The 20,738-nt window shown below is 35.9% G+C and overlaps 1 protein-coding gene across 1 annotated transcript; it reads right to left on the minus strand.

Annotated features, from left to right (window-relative positions):
- Positions 1-922: 922 nt before the first annotated feature.
- LOC133778943 (uncharacterized) lies at positions 923-2,554 on the minus strand. Its single transcript, XM_062218954.1, has one exon. The coding sequence runs from the start codon at positions 2,552-2,554 to the stop codon at positions 923-925; it is 1,632 nt and encodes a 543-aa protein (XP_062074938.1).
- Between the last annotated feature and the right edge of the window lie 18,184 nt (positions 2,555-20,738).

Below are 20,738 nucleotides of genomic sequence, written 5' to 3' on the forward strand. Positions count from 1 at the left end.
AATAATACCCAAGAGAGATAATAAAAAACCAACGACTTAAGGATGATTATATACTGTTTAGAATCCCTTTAAGTCGTGGAAAACAAATCAGAAATCAAACAGCCCATAAATGGAAAATCTTCCAAAACAGGAAAGTCAGAATCTGTTCAAACAGACTGGCAATCCGTTCAAACAGATTCATTGAACCTGGACAGTTTTTCAACCCAGTTTCCTTAAATAAATAAGGAAACAATATATCATTTATAATTGCAAGCTGTACACGATTTCTGGGCAACCAAAACAGATAAACAAAATAAATACTAATAATTTCCATTTCAAGAAAAAGATATTCTTTTATAGGAAAATATATATTTATTTTACATAAATAAAAATCTGAATATAGAAAGGCATATTTCACCAAAACAAGAAACTACCCATTTTCGAAATTCACCACAAAATATTACAAAAGAGGAAACCACTAATTTTGAAAATACCCTTTTAATTAATTTTGTCATTATTGTCAAATATGCCAATAAAGGATTTTACAATCTCCCCCTTTGGCAATTTGATAGACAAAATTAATTCAAAAACCTGCAACACAAATGTTAGTGATAAGTAAAGAGAAAAAACTCCCCCTGCAAACATGCACGAACTTATAACAAACATGTAAATAAACTAGACTTAACTCCCCCTCAAAATAAGAAGGTCCAGAGTTAAACAAACAAACAATCAAGCAGGTTTTGGAAATCTACTCTCCCCCTTTGTGTCTTTCAAAGTAGCCAAAGAACCATAAAACTAAAACAAGAGTAGCAATGTTTAATGGACAAAAATGAGAATAAAACTAAACAATTGGAGCTTTGGACATAGATTGAACAGCCTCCAACACAGAACGTTGCAGTCCTTCAATTGACATCACTCGAGCAGTCAAAGAATCAACAGAGGCTCAAACAGCAGCTATTTCGGTTGCAACAAGTCCTGAATCTGTGGCAACAGAGGAGGAGGCATGAGGGATGTCATCTGAGGTGATCTTCAGAGATTGGGGCTTGACTTTCTTGGAGGACGGAGCAGCAGTGGCTTCAGTAGGAGGGGCAGAGGCCTTGTAGGAAGCGGTAGTAGTGGGTGCCACCAAGTCTTCTTGATCTCGTTGGAGATCTTTTTTCTGCATACTCAACACTTTATAAATAACATGAGGGAAAGGAAGATTCAAGTTTTTCCTGTTACCTTTGCGAAACCCAATGATTTGATCATGAATAACCAAAGCCAAATTTATACCAAGACCGGTCCCCACTTTGTACAAAAATGAAGCCATATCAAAAGAAATAGTGGCGGTGTGAGAAGTGGGCTTCCAATTTGTTGTGGCAAACTTATGAAGAACAGCATAAGTGTAGGTGAGGTTTGAGACTGAGATGACTGTATTAGATGGCCATACCATTTTTTGACCAACCAACTCAGTGATAACCATGTCCTTGTCAAGAGAAGCACCATCAACATCATCCTCGACATCAAGGGGAAGATGCAAAGCAAGAGCAATGTCTTGAGGAGAAAAAGAGAACCAATGGCCCCTAACAAACACTTTATTATACAGAGGAGATGAAGGTTCAATAATTTCATTAGTAAGATTGGGATAGAATTCCTTGACTATTCTATCCACAAAACCAGAAAATTTAACCAAAGAACCTGTCCATTGTCGATCTTGAAGCATTGTTAGCACACCAAAAGGACGATGATCACTCAAGACATAATTTCTTTCAATGATAAATTTTCGTTGAGCATATAGAACCATATCACGTGCATTATCATTATAGCAAAAAATGGAAGAATAAGGTTTGAAATTTACACCTGAATGTTTTGGTGAAGGTGTAGAACCAGAAATAGGTTTCTTCCCTTTAGCTTTGGATGGAAAAGGAGATGCAATGTGGCCTGAGTCAGATTCGGCTTCTTGTTCAGAGGGGATAGTGTCTTCTTTTTCTGGCTCATCAGACTCAGCCTCTGATTCTGCAATGTCAGGAACCGTTTCATCAGACAATGTGGTATCATGAGTTGCTTCAGATTCTGACTTATCTTCCTCAGGATCAGATTCGGAGGAGGACAGTGAAGGGGGATGAGCCTTCAATTTTTTCTTGGCAGCAGACAAGGGAGAAAGAGACGCGTCCAACCCCAATTTCCTTTTGGGAGTCACAGAATTTTTCTTGGACTGACTCGGCTTCAAGGGCAATTTGAGCAACCCAGCAGCAGCAGCTTTGGAAGAGGAGGAAACAGATTTCGATTTTGCCCTAGCCTCCAAAGACAAATCAAACGGAAGAGGAGAATGGTCCTTGGCTCGAGAGGGCACCACCACTTCAGATGGTGGTGCAACAATGTCAGCAGAGATATCTAGAAACACCATAGGATGTTCATGAGAGAGCGAAAACACCTTTTTGCGAGCCTTGGATTTGCAGGACTTTCCAACAGATGTGGGAGCTGTTGGAACAGAAAGAGGCGCCGTTGACACAGACGGAGGAGGCGAAGGAGATGGCACCTTTCGGGATTGAGAAACAGGGATCTTCTTGGAGGAGGCACCACGAGTTCTCACCATTTTTTCTCTGAAAAACAAAAAGTACTTACAAGAGAATGAGAGAAAAAAAATGAGAAGGAGAAGAAATAACTGAGTGAAGTCGTGGGTGAGAAGAAATAGGGTAATGGCATGCCTTTTTAAATAACTTACTTACCCAAAATGAATACCCACGGCAAAAAGAGGTTTCCCTTTTTTATTAAAAAATTGTTTTAATTAACCAAGAAAAGGAAACAATCTACACGATTCACATACAACTTTCCCTTTTTTTTTTATTATTAAAAAATCTGTTTATAAAAATGTAATATGTATAAACACCCAAACCAAAAAAGGTAACCAGAAACAAATACCCCACACGATCTCCTCAATGACTTTTTCCCTTTTTTTAAAAAAAATTCTAAACAAAGTACAAGACAATAAAGATACAAATCATGATATTCCAAAATGAGAAAGAAGTCAAAAATAAATTCCTTGGAGACAAAGAATATATTAAATCACACAATTAAATGCATAATTTCTCATAATCACCACAATGATTCGGTCCACCAAGAATTTCCTTGTCAAATTATTATTTTTTTTATTATCATTTTTTTATTTTATATATATGAACAAAAATAAAAACTCAACCCAAAAAAAATCTGCTTTGATCAAAGAGAGTCATCCTGATAAGAATAAAATCAAGCAAATGAAAATAAGTGTTAGTGTAAAACATAGATAAGAACACTTGTGAAAAAGAAAAATTAGAAAGAATATTCGAGAGAAATAAAGCACAATTCAGTCACAAGCACATATTATTAAGTGAATCAATCAACATGTATGAGTCTTACACTCACATTTTTTTTTTTAAACTGTGTACAATTTTTATTGCATTGTTTCAAGCATAAGTGTGTGACAGTGTATGCAAGGGAACATTGCCCAATGACAAATAAGTCTTTTTCGAAATTAAAATAATTGTAACCCATGAAGACGCTGTCACACTACACCAGTGGTAGCCCTTTTCTATGGTAGCGTATCCTCTTCATAACTCCGAATTACAAAGTTCCAACTTACTCAAAAGACGGCTTTCACACACTGATGCAGGTAGCTCAATTCTTGCACAGGAGCTTGAAACAATGCTACACAAAAGGAAGCTCAAACATTAAACATTGATTAATTTACTCGAATATGCCTAGGAGGAATTGATTAAATTTCTCTCAAGAATATACAACCAAAGATTCATAAACACAAGACAGATTATCCATCTTGACACACAACAAAATTTTCAAATTGATTGACAATTTTCTTAACAAAAAATAACACACATTAGATCAAGTGGACAACACCATAACAAGAAAATTTAAAGAGAACAAACCCCCAAAGATTTTCGGAGGAAATCAAAGCGAACCGAATCAAGAGCTTTAGTGAAAATATCTGCAATTTGTTTATGTGTTTCAATATATTCCAAGACAATAACTTTATTTTCAACTAATTCTCTTATGAAATGATGACGAATATCAATATGTTTAGTACGAGAATGTTGCACAGGATTTTTTGAAATATTGATTGCACTTGTATTATCACAAAAAATAGTTAAAATGTCAAGATCAAACCCATAATCCATCATCATTTGCTTCATCCATAAAAGTTGTGCACAACAACTTCCTGCTGCAATGTTTTCAGCCTCAGCTGTTGAGAGAGAAATAGAATTCTGTTTCTTGCTGTGCCAAGAAACAAGATTATTTCCCAAGAAGAAACATCCTCCACTAGTGCTTTTTCTGTCATCAGTGTTACCTGCCCAATCAGCATCACTAAAACACACTAGATTAGGGTTAGTTTCTTTTGAATACCAAATACCATAATCAGCAGTCCCATGAACATATCGAATGATTCTTTTGACAGCTGCAACATGAGACTCCATGGGATTTCCTTGGTACCTGGCACACACACCAACACTATAACTCAAATCAGGTCGACTAGCAGTGAGATAAAGGAGACTACCAATCATGCTCCTATACAGTGTAGGATCCACTTTGACACCATTTTCATCTTTGGATAGCTTTACAGTTGTTCCCATTGGTGTTTTGGCAATCTTTGAACTTTCAAGTCCAAACTTTTTGACCAAGTTCTTAGCATATTTGCTTTGAGAAACAAATGTGCCTTCATCTAATTGCTTGACTTGTAAACCTAAGAAATAAGTCAATTCTCCCACCATGCTCATTTCAAATTCCTCTTTCATTTGTTTCACAAATACCTGCACCTCATTGTCAGAAGTAGAACCAAACACAATATCATCAACATAAATCTGAGCAATAATAATGTTAGATTTAATATTTTTGATAAATAAAGTTTTATCTACTCCACCCTTTTTGTATCCATGAGAAACAAGAAAATTGAGTAAGTCTCTCATACCAAGCCCGAGGGGCTTGCTTCAAACCATAAAGAGCTTTCTCCAATTTGTAAACATGATCAGGTGCATGAGGATCTTCAAATCCTTTGGGTTGTTCAATGTATACCTCTTCATTCAAGATCCCATTGAGAAATGCGGATTTGACATCCATTTGGAACAACCTGAAACCAATCAAACAAGCAATAGACAATAATAATCTAATTGATTCAAGTCTTGCAACAGGTGCAAATGTTTCATCAAAGTCTATTCCTTCCACTTGTGTGTACCCTTGTGCCACTAATCTTGCTTTATTTTCGCACGATTGTACCAAATTCATCAGATTTATTTTTGAAAATCCATTTTGTGCCAATAATATTGGTATGCAACGGTCTTGGCACAAGGATCCACACTTTGTTTCTAAAAAATTGTTCCAATTCCTCCTGCATAGCTTTAATCCAATTTTCATCAGTTAAAGCTTCTTTCACATTTTTAGGCTCAATTAAAGATAAGAAACAAACAAATTGAACAACATTACTAAACCTTCTTCGTGTTACCATACTGTCTTTTGGGTTTCCAAGTATTAAATCTGCTGGATGATTTAACTTAACTCTGGTTGATGTCTCCTTTTGGACTTCATCCAAAATAATATCTGGAAATTTCTTTTCTGTCTGTCCAGAATCTGTTTCATCGGATTCGAGATTTGTTGGAACAGATGGACCAGACGTTTCAACAGTAGTATCACTGACACAAGCTTCTTCGTGTTTTTCAGTAGGTTCATCAATAAACCTTTCAATTTCTTCCTCAGTAGAAAACTCAGAAAAATTCCTGGAATCATCAATAACAGCGTTAGCTGACTCCATTACAGTTTGGGTTCTCATGTTATACACACGATAGGCCCTACTGTTAGTGGAGTATCCAATAAAAACACCTTCATCACTTTTAGCATCAAATTTACCAAGATTTTCTCTGTCTCTCAAAATGTAACAAACACATCCAAAAACATGAAAGTAAGCCACACTTGGTTTCTTACCTTTCCAAATTTCATAAGATGTTTTAGATGTACCTGGACGAAGAAAAACACGATTTATGATATAGCAAGCAGTGTTAATTGCTTCTGCCCATAACCGTTTAGTCAATTTTTTGCTGTTTAGCATCACTCTAGCCATTTCTTGAAGAATGCGGTTTTTCCTCTCTACAACTCCATTTTGTTGAGGAGTTTTGGGAGTTGAAAACTCATGAGAGATACCTGCAGACTTACAAAAATCATCATAGACAGAATTCTCAAATTCTTTACCATGATCACTTCTTATACGAACAATTTTTCCAATGTTGCAATCTTTTTCAACTTTTAATTTCAAGCAAAGAGTTTTAAAGGCATCAAAAGTGTCAGATTTTTCTTTCAAGAAATCCACCTAAGTATATCTAGAAAAATCATCCACACAAACAAAAATATACCTTTTGCCATTTAAACTCTCAATTTGAATTGGACCCATAAGATCCATGTGAAGCAATTCTAAAACTTTCGAAGTGTTTATGTCAGAAACACTTTTATGTGTAATTTTCAATTGCTTACCAAGTTGACAACTCTTACACTTACCATCAGATTCTTTACCTAGCTTAGGTAAACCACGAACACTCCCTGCATGTGACAATTTTTTCAAGGTTTTGAAATTTATGTGACCAAGTTTAGCATGCCACATATCAGTGTTATTACTCACAACAGATTGACACATAATAGATGGCAGAAGAGTGTAGCAATTGTCATTAGATCTATAACCTTCAAGAACATTCTCACCATTCTTGTTTAACACAAAACAATTCTCTTTATCAAAGTTAACAGTATAACCTTGATCACAAATTTGACTTATGCTTAGAAGATTAGCTTTAAGACCTTCCACAAGTAACACTCTTTTGTATCTAGGCAACCCTTCAAAGTTAAGAGTACCCATACCAAGAACATTACCTTCAATTCCATTGCCAAAAGTAACAGACCCACAATGCATAGGTTTTATGTCTGTAAGAATAGACTTGTCACCTGTCATATGTCTTGAACAACCACTGTCAAAATACCAAAAATATGAAGAAGCAGATCTATCATATTCACTAGTAAAACCAGCAAAACAGTTATTCTTTTTAATCCATATTTTCTTTGATTGAACATTTTCCTTTTTTACTCTTTTGAAATCATCAAAATAATTGAATTTTTCAAAATATTCATTTTTAGCAAAATTCATAAGAGTAAAACATTTAGGACGAATATGACCCTTCCTACCACAAAAATGGCAGATTGGAATGAATTTTTTGAATTTACCATTGGATTTGCCTGCTGACTGTGTCCTTTCTGTTGGAACAAACTGAGTACCGGATACAACAGATTTCAATGAGGATGCAACAGGAACATCAGACGATAACATCCCAGCCGAGATAAAGACAGTTTTCTTTGATTTTTGAGAACTTGAAGCACCCAGTCCCACATGACTTCTTTGACCTGAATTCTGTATATTCTCAAAAATAGTTGAACCGGGGTTAAGCATTCTAACATTTTTCTCAAGAGTATCGAAATCTTTAGACAACTTATTAATTTCAACATTTTTTGAAATTATTTCTTTTTCCAAATTTTCATTCAAATCAGTAAGTTGTTTAATTTCAAGGGATAAATCTTTATTTTTGCTTACCAATGACCGATTTTCAGAACACACTTTCACCCATGAACCATACATTTTTTTGTAAGATTCACTCAAAGACTCATCATTCAATTCAGATTCATCACTATCAGAATTTTCTTCATCTTTTGAAACATTATTCAAGCAAACAATTTTTTCATTTTCAGATTTAGAACCAGGTAAAATAGAAGTGAGAGCGACATTACCTTCCTCATCTTCACTACTTTCAGAGTCATTATCACTCCAAGTAGCAATCATACCTTTTTTGTTCTTTTTCAAAGTATTTGCACATTCAGACTAGATGTGACCAAATCCCTCACATTCCCTGCACTGAATACCCTTTTTATTAGTTTGAAAAGGTTTAAGAGAAGAAGGGTTACCTTTTGACATCTTACCATTGAATTTTTTGTTTCCTATTTTATTCATATATTTTCGAAAATTCTTTGCAAGCATTGCCATTTCATTATCACCATCTTCATCATCTGAGACTTCCTTTTCAGTGCTCTTGAAAGCTATGGTTTTCTCCTTTTCTTTGGAAGAGCTTGGCTTGTCTTTTTGACGAATCTTTTGATTTAACTCAAAGGTACGAAGTGACCCCATCAGTTCTTCTACCTTCATAGTACTGAAATTTTTTGCCTCTTCCATAGCAGTGAGCTTAACATTGAACCTGTCAGGAAGAACTCGAACGATTTTTCTAACAAGAACAGAATCATCAAGTTTTTCACCAAGTGCAAAATACTCATTAGAAATATCAGATAATCTCTCATAAAATTCAGATAGTGTTTCAGAATCAGACATTCTAAGGTCATCAAACCTGGTTTGTAACATGATAAATCTAGACCTTTTAACATCTACAGTTCCTTCAAACTGGGTTTGAAGAATTGTCCAAGCATCTTTAGCCGAGACACATGTGGAAACAAGTTTTATAAAACTTTCTCCAACACCACTAAATATGGCGTGAAGAGCTTTATTATTATAGCTGGATAACTTTTCTTCTTCTGTGTCCCAAACAAGTTCAGATTTTACAATTGTGCTTCCATCTTCACCTTTTTCAGTAGGAGGTGACCATCCAGACAAAATTGCTCTCCATGCTTTCTCATCTTGAGCTTTTATGAAAGCTCTCATCCTAACTTTCTAGTATGGATAGTTTGAGTCATTTAGCAATGGAGGTCGAGACACCGAACTACCTTCTGCAAAGAAAGACATTTCACACAAAACAAATCAAACGGAAAATAACCACAAGATCTCACTAAGAGTTTAGTGAACTGCTCTGATACCAATTGAAATTCCGTTGTTTAAGATTACCAACTTAATTATTTAAATTATATAATTAATTGTTAAACTGTTACAGAATTGTTTAAACAGATACCAGATATGTTTAAACAGTTTGTGACCAGAAGATAAAAACGAACATAAAGTAAAGAACACACGAATTTTTACGTGGTATCAGCAATCTTTGCAGATTGCTATTAGTCCACGAGGCCACGCCCAGAGAATGAAATTTATTAGAAGAATATCTAAATGATTACAAAACCACATTGACTTATACAAATAAAGACTCCCTCTTGAATTTGTCGCAACTGTTGTAATCTAAACTTCTAATCAAATTTCTGAAGTGCTAAGATCTTGAACTCCCTTCAAATCATAACACTTGCACTTTTCCTCCCGAAAAGTGACTTACGAACAAGACTTCTCCCGAAGCTTGATGACCAATGTCCAAGTGTGTTCAACCTGCACAATTAACACAAAGGAAAACAATACAGAAGTACACTGTAATAAACCACTAAGAACTTGCTGGACTCAAGTTCTTCACATAATAAAAAAAAGTCTCTCTAAAACTTGAAAAATAATACCCAAGAGAGATAATCAAAAACCAACGACTTAAGGATGATTATATACTGTTTAGAATCCCTTTAGGTCGTGGAAAACAAATCAGAAATCAAACAGCCCATAAATGGAAAATCTTCCAAAATAGGAAAGTCAGAATCTGTTCAAACAGACTGGCAATCCGTTCAAACAGATTCATTGAACCTGGACAGTTTTTCAACCCAGTTTCCTTAAATAAATAAGGAAACAATATATCATTTATAATTGCAAGCTGTACACAATTTCTGGGCAACCAAAACAGATAAACAAAATAAATACTAATAATTTCCATTTCAAGAAAAAGATATTCTTTTATAGGAAAATATATATATTTATTTTACATAAATAAAAATCTGAATATAGAAAGGCATATTTCACCAAAACAAGAAACTACCCATTTTCGAAATTCACCACAAAATATTACAAAAGAGGAAACCACTAATTTTGAAAATACCCTTTTAATTAATTTTGTCATTATTGTCAAATATGCCAATAAAGGATTTTACAATAAAAAAATTAATTTTGTGTAACTACCCAAAATTAATTTAACATAATGCACTTTTCGTATATGGCAAGAATTAAGATCTTCATATTTGTTTCTAGATTATTCTAGAATATTCTGATAGATTTTTAAGAAAAAAAAAACTAAATTATGGGTTGCAAAAAAAAAAAGCCCAATTCAAATTGGTCTTTATGGGTCTACATTCATGCCCGCAGGACATGCGAGCACACACAAGCGTTTTTACTCCACGCACAATGATTTGCACCCCTCAGCATGCAAGAGAGAGCTTCCTTCCTTGTCAACTTATCAAGCTAAGGATATGAAATTCTATTTAAACCCATTTGAAAGAATACTCAAATTTCAATGTAGGACTAACATAAATCCCATTATTTTTCCTAATCATTTTTCTTACAAGTAACAATTTCTCATTCACTCCACAATTATTTTGAGAATATTAATACTTTATTTTTATGTACTCGTGGAGGAGAATACAAATCTCCTAAGATATCTCACTAATATCAAGTGAGTCTCAATAAAAACCATGCCTTAAAATGTTACTTTACACACATTTTTTTAATAATTCCCCACATGAATAAAATTGGGAACTAATGACGTGACACAATATGAAAATACTGGTGATAGACTTAACGGTTGAAACCTCAATAGGATAGGCAGGTTTCCTTTGAATCTTCCCTTGTAATAATGAACGCGATATTGTTGAACTGTTCTGCTATTAGTGTAAACAATGACATATTTCACACAGGAATCTTCCTAACATATTTAAGTTCTCACTGTTAATGTTCATTTTCGTCATTGATGTAAAAAATAAATATTCATTGTTCATTCACCATTATAATTTCTTTTTAAAAGTACAACCACAATTTTTTAATACATTAAACTCCTTTATGGTTGAGAAATATAGTTTATTCAATTGTATTTCTTGTTAGAATACTCTCACCCAAAAAACATAATAAACAAAACATTTTTGTAACTAAAATAATATTTAATTAGTTGTCACAACTAAGCAAATAATTAAAAAAAATAGTATATTTAATAACAACAAGTAAACACTCATTTGATAACTCTTCATAAAATAATTTTTCTGATAAACTCTATACTTTGCCGAGAAGATTATTTTGAAAATATTTATCATAGGAATTTTACAAGAAAGACAATAAAAAAAAAACTAGTATTGTAAATTATTTAGATACATTAGTTATATGGTCATTAATTTCAGTTAGTTATAACCTTTTGATTGTGAAATTTTTATTCAATAAATTCTATTCTAGATTTTTTTTAATCCTAATTTATAGTCTATTGCAACTAAACTAATCAGATCATTCCACAGTTTCCACTAGTCTAAAATTTAACATAAAAATAAAGTCACTGTTGTATAAAAACATGTATATTGTTATTTTGGCTTTAGTTGACTTCACTGGAAGAAATATCTTATTCATTAAACATACATATATTTATTTCAAAACCTTGCAATTCGCCTATGCTGCTATTCAGGCCGAGAAGACGCTGCCAGTGATAATTCTGGATTTTGGAGGCGTTTGTGGCAACTTAAAGTACCTCCAAAAATAAAAAATTCCCTCTGGCAGGCATCCTCAAACTGCTTACCAACAAAAACGCTACTGCAAATGAAACATGTTGTTGTTAACGTGCTCTGCCCTTTGTGCAATATTGACCGCGAATCTATCTGTCATGTCCTAGTTTCATGCTCCTTTGCACAGGCCTGCTGGCATAGGCTCGGTATTGGATGTATCCCCACCCCACAAGGTACATTTTCTAGCTGGCTTTCCTCTATCTTGTCACTGTATTCAGGAGAGAAGAGGCAATGGGCTGTCATGTTACTGTGGGCATTGTGGAAAAGCAGGAATGACCTTGTTTGGCAGCAACGTGGAAGTGAAGTGGATGAAGTGATTGTTTTGGCAAAGTCTGTGCTTAATCAATGGATTAGTGCTCAAGACAGATCCTTTGATCTCTCAATGGGGCTTGTTACTCAAACTGATGGCAGCGAGCACTGGAACCCTCCTGCAGATGGCATGATTAAGCTTAATACCGATGCAGCACTTTTTGAAGCTTCCCAAACTTTCAGCTCCTCTTGCGTAGCACGGGACTCCACTGGTGCATTGATAGAGGCTTTTGCAAAGAATGATCGGGGTGCTGTAACTCCTGAAGCAGCTGAAGCTTTAGGCATCAAAGAGGCATTAAGTTGGGTCAAGGATAAACGTTGGAGCAAAGTAGAGATTGAGTCTGATTGCTTGGTTGCAGTCCAAGCAATTCGGAGTACAACAGCCATGTATTCCTATTTTGGAAGAATAATTACTGAATGCAGGAGCCTTTTGGAAGAATTAAAACCAAAATTTGTTTCTATTAAGTTTATTAAACGATCTGCCAATTCTGTGGCTCACCTTCTAGCGAGGTCCACAAGTGTAATTTCTTATCGTCATTGGAGTACCTCTAATGTACCCTCTGAACTATTATCTGTATTATTGCAAGATTTGCATTTCTAATGAAAGTTTATACCTTTGTCAAAAAAAAAATATATATATATAGTAATATAAAAAGACTTGTCCAAATCTCTCTAAATTTTTCCAAATACATAAATGCTAGTTTGGTATAGATGTGTTGTGGGAAAAAAACAATAGTTGTAGCTGTGCTGTGGAGAAAAGATACTGAATATTTGGTAAATTACAGATTTTAAACTACTATGAGTTAGAAATGTTGTATTAGGATGTCATATTTATTTTATTTTATTTAAAAAAATTTATATGTTTAAATTAAATATATTTTTTATAAGAGACTAATAAAGTGATCATAAACAAAAATATTATAGTATATAACATATACATATTATTGTGTATATATATATTATAACTAATGGATGTAGCTAAGATTCAAATTATAATGATGATAGTATTATAATCATGTTCATGATATAATCAAATATGTAAAACTTAAGTTATCTCAAAATTCTCACTTTTTATGTCTTTATTTATTTTCTTTTTTAATTTTTTTTCCTAAAACATGAAATTGATATGTTTTTCATAAATTATAATTTAAAAATACTATGACATACAAAAATAATGTTATAGTATATAATAAACTCTATATTAAAGTAATTTGTTAATTTAAACTTACTAAAATACAATAATATCTAATAAATATAAATTATAAAAAAAAATTTGAAAAAAAATATTTAAGAATTAAATATTGTTTGTTTTATTATAATATTAATTTATTTTAAATATTTTTATTTTGCGTAATATAAAATAAATAAGTTTATTGCAAAGTTTTTTCAAAAAACATATTTTAAGAAAAAGCTAAAACATATTTTAAGAAAAAGCTAAAAGTTTGGTTTTGCCAACTTTAGCTTCTAGTTGTAACTTCTACAAAATTATTCAATAAGTCATTTTCTGACTATTTATTAAGCACCATTATTGCACAACTATTTTAGAAAGCAACTTTAAGCTTTTTTAAAAGTTGTCACAATCAGAGCCAAAGTCTTATCAGTGGTATTGAAAAAAATATATATTATAGATAACAATGATGTTACAACTACTAAAATATAATGAGAAACTTCCTATTCTATGCATAAGGTAAACCCCCACAACAATAAAAATATCCACTACTTAATAAATTACAAACATATGTTCATTTTTGTATGAGTTTCCTAAAATATCCCTCCCTCCTCTTTCCCTTTCTTTCTTTTATCTTCCTTTTCTTTTTTCTCTCTTCTCTCTCACTCCTCTCTTAATCTGTCGCCGCCCCTACTACAGCCCACTGCCGACCCCGACACACACACTCCACCAAATCACCCCAAAACTAATGGGTAATTAGATTTTATGTATATATTGTGGTGGGTGTTTATTTTTACACTTAATAATGTATTTTGAACATATATTTGATTATTTATCCGTTTGTTTTTGGATTTTGTTGAAGATTAATAGATTTGGAATGTTCTACATATTTCTATTTGCTGAAAAAAAAATCGACGGACCTCACCAAATCTCACCAGTCATCACTAAATCTCACCAGTCCTCGATAAAACTAAACTTGAACATACCTCACCAGACCTCACCATGTATAGTTTTGCTGAGGTATGGTGAGGTCTGGTGAGTTCTGGTAAGGTATATTTAGGTTTAGTTTTGCCTAGGTGTGGTGAGGACTTGTGAAATCTTGTATGGTCTGTTCATGCTTAGTTTTGTCGAGGGTTGGTGTAATGCCCTATCACCCTAGAGTCATTACCATGTGGTTTTAAAATGTGTGTTTGACTCGCTAAAAGAGGTGTTAGACCCAAAAGTGTAATTAAATTAAAGCAAAGACTCATTTAGTAAAAATTACATACAAAAGGAGTAAACTTTCATTAAGATCATAAAAAGAGTTACATTGGGATCCCAAAATGTTGTTTAAGACATATTTACAACTTAAAAGTTATTGTACAATCAACCCAGGCGACAAAATTAGATATTTACATTGTGCTCCTCAAAAGTACCCCAACCGTGGTGACCAGGTAAGCCAAACATGTACGCACCGCTCTATGTCCTTCAACTCATGGTTGGCTATCCTTTTCCTTGCTCTTACCTGCACCATAGAACACCCATGAGCCAAGATCCAACAAGAAAACTTCACTAGCATAGCATATAATTATCCACTTCAATAAATGCATAACTAATCAAACACAACAAACAATCCACATGTTTTCATTAAAACTCATAACAGCGGCCTAAGCCGGTCAAGGTGTGTTACCAGGCACCAAGTTCACAATCCTAACCGAGTGGGTGAGTACAACACCCTTAGATTGCCTTGCCATAATGACCTGCATTCAACATGCTTATTGTTGGTCTCGGTCCTTGCCGATCCCGACCCTTGCCGCCGAGTCACAAACACATATATGACATAATAGTTACAAACATTTACACATAACACTAAGAACAATAAAAGCATAGATAATCGCACAAGGCCCTACTCTATGGGCACATACCATTTTCTTACCTTGAGTCCCGAGCAGATAGCGCATGGCAATCCCGAGCACGATCCCTATCCCTAAGCCCTAGCGGTATAACCTAGTCACAAGCAATAACGGTAACCATCAATCACTTAGACTATTTAAGAGTTTTAAGGTATATTTCTAACCTTAGGGATCTCAAATTCTACTAATCAGGGTAGTAGAATCCTTCCCGAGCCTTTAGGTTTGAGTTCCCGAGCTTAAAAACCTTAATTGGCCAATGTTCTCTATTACGACTGTTTACAAGTCTGAGAGCTCGAGGCTCTCTCCTGGGAGACACGAGTCGCGACACGCCTTAGCCAGCGCCGCGGCGCTTAGGTGATTTTAGAGAACCACCAAGGCCATCTCATGTACACAAGGCGTGACGCTTGAAGAACAGCGCCGCGACACGAGCATGAAACCCGAAAATTCTAGGGCTTCCCTATGTTTTTCCCAGAGCCAAATTCACCAAAATTCACTCTAAAAATGAGCTACAATCTCCAAGCAATACATCCATAGCAACAACTTAACACCACAAAATACCCAAAAATTCCCACAGAAGCCTTAAATCCTACCTTGAGCTTTGAGACTCAATAACATCAAAAATGGATTTTAAAAACTTAGAATTTACAGCATAATTAGGTTACAGATCATACCACAACATTAATCCGACCCCAAACTATCCCTTGATCCTTATCCTAGCTTTAACTTCTTGGATTTCCTGGCCAATTCCTCAAGAATGTCACAAAGCTCCCAAGCACATCAAAGAGGGAGAGAGAGAACCGAATAGAGAGAGAGAGAGAGAGAGAGATAGAGAGAGAGAGAGAGAGGAAGAGGCTAAGATGCTTTCTGATTACTTCTCAAGGTTTCTAGCCTCAACTAAGGCCAACCAAAAGCTAGCAAAAGACCAAAAAGCCCTGAGATCAAAACATGCTCTTTAACACCCCCAAAGGCAATACTGTCATTTGCCACATTTTTCGCTAATCCTCGAGTAGTCTATAGATTCTCAATTAATCTCCACATACCTAATTAATCACCAAATAACCACTTATTACCTGATAAATCTCGAATACACGCTAAGTTTCCCAAAATACCCCTAGGCTCACCCCTAGCCGGGTATTTAACCCTGTTGTGATTATTCCGGCAATCCACTCACTAGGAACGCCTCGGGCCACACATCTCAAATGTATCCCCATAACACTGGGGTCTCACTCATAACGCATACATAGTACAAATATACCCTCAACGGGTCAAAAATTACAAATATGCCCCCAATTTACAAAAACGGGCTCACATGCATATATAATACATATAAACATGCATAAATATTCACACTACCATATAAATTATTTTTACCACATAAACACACATATATTCCATTAACTCCACATATAAATCTGATTAAGTCCTCTTGGCACAGTAATCAAGGCTCTCAGCCTTAATAGCAATTTTGGGACGTTACAACTATCCCCTCCTTATCAAAATTTCGTCCTCGAAATTTATTCAACGTTTCAAGATACTAATCCCGCAAATCTCACTATAACTTTGGAGTTAAGTTATTTGCTCTGTTATTTCCTTGTAACACCCTCACTAGAGTGGCAATCGTATTCCGTAAAACTTTATCTCTTCTATCCAGGATCTCCACTGGCTTTTCCTTACATAATGAGTCCAACTACAATTCCAAGGTCTGTTCACCCAAACAGGGGTTGCACTCGACACCTCTTTTCTTAGTATTGGCATCAGTAACACTTTATGAGCCTCTACCCATGCTGGGGTAAGGCTAATCTGTAGGCCTCTGGCCTAATCCTTATTAGGATCTCACAAGTCTAACAAATTTAGAGTCTAATCTCCTCTTTCTTTCCCAAACCATCTTATCTTTTTAGTCCACAACACTTGGAGAAGTACAAGGTCTCCAATCCTGGAATCACACGTTCTCATAGTTGAATTTGTGAGCCCTTATGTCCTTTCAATAAAGCAGACACTCCTGCTATATTTAATGACTTCATTGGTCCTCCAAATCGACTCTGAACCAGAATACTTCCTGTCCTTATTTCATTTCCCATAAATAAGTGATTCTCGTTTCCTATCTCACAATATCTTATCCAGAGTCACTCTAGCCATCAGCCGGTATTCATCACCATGAAAATCCAACCAAGGGACCATACTTACCTTAATGTCTCGAAACTTACATATTCGAAGTAAAACACTCAAAGTCCGAGTTGTTCCTTCAGGTTGTCAGCCTATTTGAAGGTAACCAATAATTCAAAATCCCACTATTATACCCATCGCCCTCTATGACCCTTTCTAGAACTTGGGAAATAAATAAAGGGTTTCCAATTCGGCACTATCAACTCAGGTGCCCCACGGATATGTACGATCCCTTTTCGCATATACTCATTCTTATGGTAACTCGCTCACACAAACCAGAGTGTGCTAACCTAATATGTTAAGTCACCACTTCTCATATCCGCTCATCTCACTTGCAATCCGAAGTGACCCACCCTCACGGTCCATAACTATATCCCTCCATACTAACTCCAGGATACCCTAGAGTTATAATAGCCTTTCTGAATCCTGATTCTCATCTCTCACTTGTTAAAAGATTAGGCAGTGAGCCTCCCAGTATACAAATTTTAGGTCTTAACACCCATTCAAACTTCCTAGATACAACAATTATAAAAGAGGTAGTATAAGACTCATCCAGAATCTCTACCTCAACACCAGCATCCATTGGCTCAATCATCCAATCATTATATCTTAACCTATCCATGCTAAAATGTTAGGATTCTTAGCCATTCCTACAAGATCTTCCTTCTGTATTTCATTGTTCATAAAGGTAGGTTTGTCGATTATCACTCACGATTTCTATACTAAACCTGGTCGTTACCTCACCTGACTTTACTATAGTCCATTGCAAATCATACAACTGGCATAAACCTTTCTAACTCAAGGTGTCAGCCTCCACATTAGTTTTCTCTGAGCAATAAAGGATCTAAATGTGAGTCATTCACTAGTTTGCACCAGTGCCTTTGTCTCATGTTCAGCCCTGTATGGGTGACAAACCATTTTAACTTTCATACTAGTGCACACACTTCTTTTCCATAAGTGTCGGTACCTCACCCTAAAAGTGGCTATCTGGCATTACTGTCAACTCAAAGTCTCATGTAGGACATTTATGTTCCTATACCTTTACCCATTGTGAAGCACGAACCATCACCTGTTCAGTCTACACATGACACACCCTAGTCCTTGACACACTACACTATTAACTCCTCATTTTAAGCAAGGACAGTGTCCACTGTACCGTCCTCCTGTGTCAGTCCATCGCATGCATATTCTAATACCATAGCGTGCTAATCAACCTTTATTTCAACTTCTAAAAATCTGGCACGTAACTATCCATTAAGACAAACTTTAGGTTCCTACGTTACTTCAGTCAAGGGTATGGCAATCCTCGACGACGCTTCAAGTGAAAGCCGATGTGTTTTGCCAGTCTCACTGTGCTTCAACCCCTAAGGCGTTCCTTTAGAAATTTCCTTACAACTTATATTTTACCTAATTCATACATAATCTCATCACTTCCCATAATGTGACCTTGAATATCATTTGGAGAAATCGAAACCTATCCCTTTTGGAACCTTACCTGTAGTATCAGGGAAAAAATGTTTTACTCGTGTTCTGTTCCTAACCGGAAGTACTCCAAAACATTCTCGCAACTTGTCCCCCCTCTTAAAAAATGGTCTTGACATATCCCATGGTGGGATGCTCCATCAAATCAGTACCCCAAGTCCAATGACTTCTTCGAATGAACATTTAATTATTTCTGCTCATCTAGTGCCATTCTGCATGATGTCTCTTGTACCAGTTCTATTCCTGCCTTAGTCCCATATCACCCTCAATTTCCTAGACGCGACTAAATCCCGACGAATCCTCGTAAACCTATCTAAAACCTCATTGACCAATCTATTTTTCCTCTGGTCTAACTAACATAACTCTAGTGGTACCTACCATAATAGCCAGGCATCCCATAAACGTAGTTGAGTCCTTTCCTTTTAAATCCAGAAGTCACCATCCTTTCTTATAGTCCACAGTTGTCCCTTATTTGGCAAACTAATCCATACTTAGAATCATACCAAAATCCTCATATAACATCTCAATCAATTATTATTGCTAACATTCTACCCATAATACTTTAACCCATCTCCTAGAAACTAACAACTTTCCTTGGCAGACACTAAGATCTCAAGCCCCATAACGCAATAATAATACAGTATGTACCACGTATCTATGTTTCTACTAAGAGATACGAAGCACCAAACTCAATTAGTAAAATATTAAGGAACAAGAACTAGAGAGCCAACCTGTCGCCTCCGAAGGACTAGCCTTAGGCTCTGACTGCATCAAGGCGAACACTCGAGCTAGAGTCGAGCTATCCGTACTCCTTAGTTCTCCCCTCTTTGATCTCGGGCAATCCTTCTTGAAGTGACCAACTATTCCACATAGAAACACATACCTTCGTTCTGCATTCTCCCGGATGGCATCCTCTGCACCTAGCGCACACTGGATAACTTCTCCAGACCTCGTTGACGCCCTGGCAGCCACCCTGAATACTATGACCCCTCATGTTAGGGCCAGGAGTAGTAGGACTATCAGGGGTCTTTCTTTTCTGGTTACTAGGGCCTCCATCCCTAATTGATCCCGCAAATGGGGGTACCATTGTCTGAGCTTCCTACCCTACGACACTCTCGCTCTATATCTCACCTCCTGCGTTCTTTATAGTAAGGGCCCTCCCTACCGCCTGAGCGTGGGTAGAAATATCATGTACTGGAGCGATCCTAACTCTCTAAGCCACCCCAGAGTTCAGTCCTCGAGTGAATCGTTCCTTCCAAGCCACATCTGTTGGTACCAAATCAAAAGTAAATTTGGCCAACCCATCAAATTCATTGACATACTCTGTCACTGTCTTGATACCTTGAACCAAGTTCATAAACTCATTGGTCTTCGCAATTCGAACTGTGTCACAATAATATCTTTCGTTGAACAATTGTCTCAATTCTTCCCAACCCATCATAACAACATTCTGGGTCTGGGATACCACCTCCCACCACGTTCGGGCATCCTCCCGCAGAATGTACGTTGCATAAGATACTCTATCATTGCCTACTGCTCCCACATAGTAAAGGATGGAGCTAATCATGCCCATCCACTGTTCAACTCTGAATGGATCCAAGCCTCCCTAAAAAATTGGAGGATAAAGCTTCTAGAATCTTTCATATATTAATTCCCATATGTTCCCACCCTCAGGTTGAACTGAAACTAGTGCCATTGTTGTCAAAACATACGGAGCAGTGTTCCCTGATGGAACTTTCTGTCTCAACCACCTAATCTCTTCCTCCTGCTTTTGCAATCTTGCTTGCATGCCATCAAACATCTGCTGCAAATTCCCAGGGCAGATGGAGGGTTCTGGCCCCTGACTATCATCCACAATCCTAATATTACCCATGCCTGGTCTAATTGACTACCTTGGATACATAACTTCTGAATCTGTCTGCAGTCAATGACTTAACCTATCAAGCATGATAATCATATCCAGAACTATTCCACGAGCAGGGCCAAAAAATACAAGTCTATAACATTCATGCATCAATTATTAAGCCTTACTCCCACATAATACATTTATACACGTCATGTTTTCTATATCAACAGGCAGCTAGGGTAATTTAGATAAGCAATTAGACAAATATTTCACTTAATACCAACAACTCCTGAGTCGAGCTTGTCTTTGGCAACAAGTGTACATGTTCGGTCAATCTCCAAGA

Source organism: Humulus lupulus, chromosome 5 (genome assembly GCF_963169125.1).
Source record: "Humulus lupulus chromosome 5, drHumLupu1.1, whole genome shotgun sequence".
Classification (NCBI taxonomy): Eukaryota; Viridiplantae; Streptophyta; class Magnoliopsida; order Rosales; family Cannabaceae; genus Humulus; species Humulus lupulus.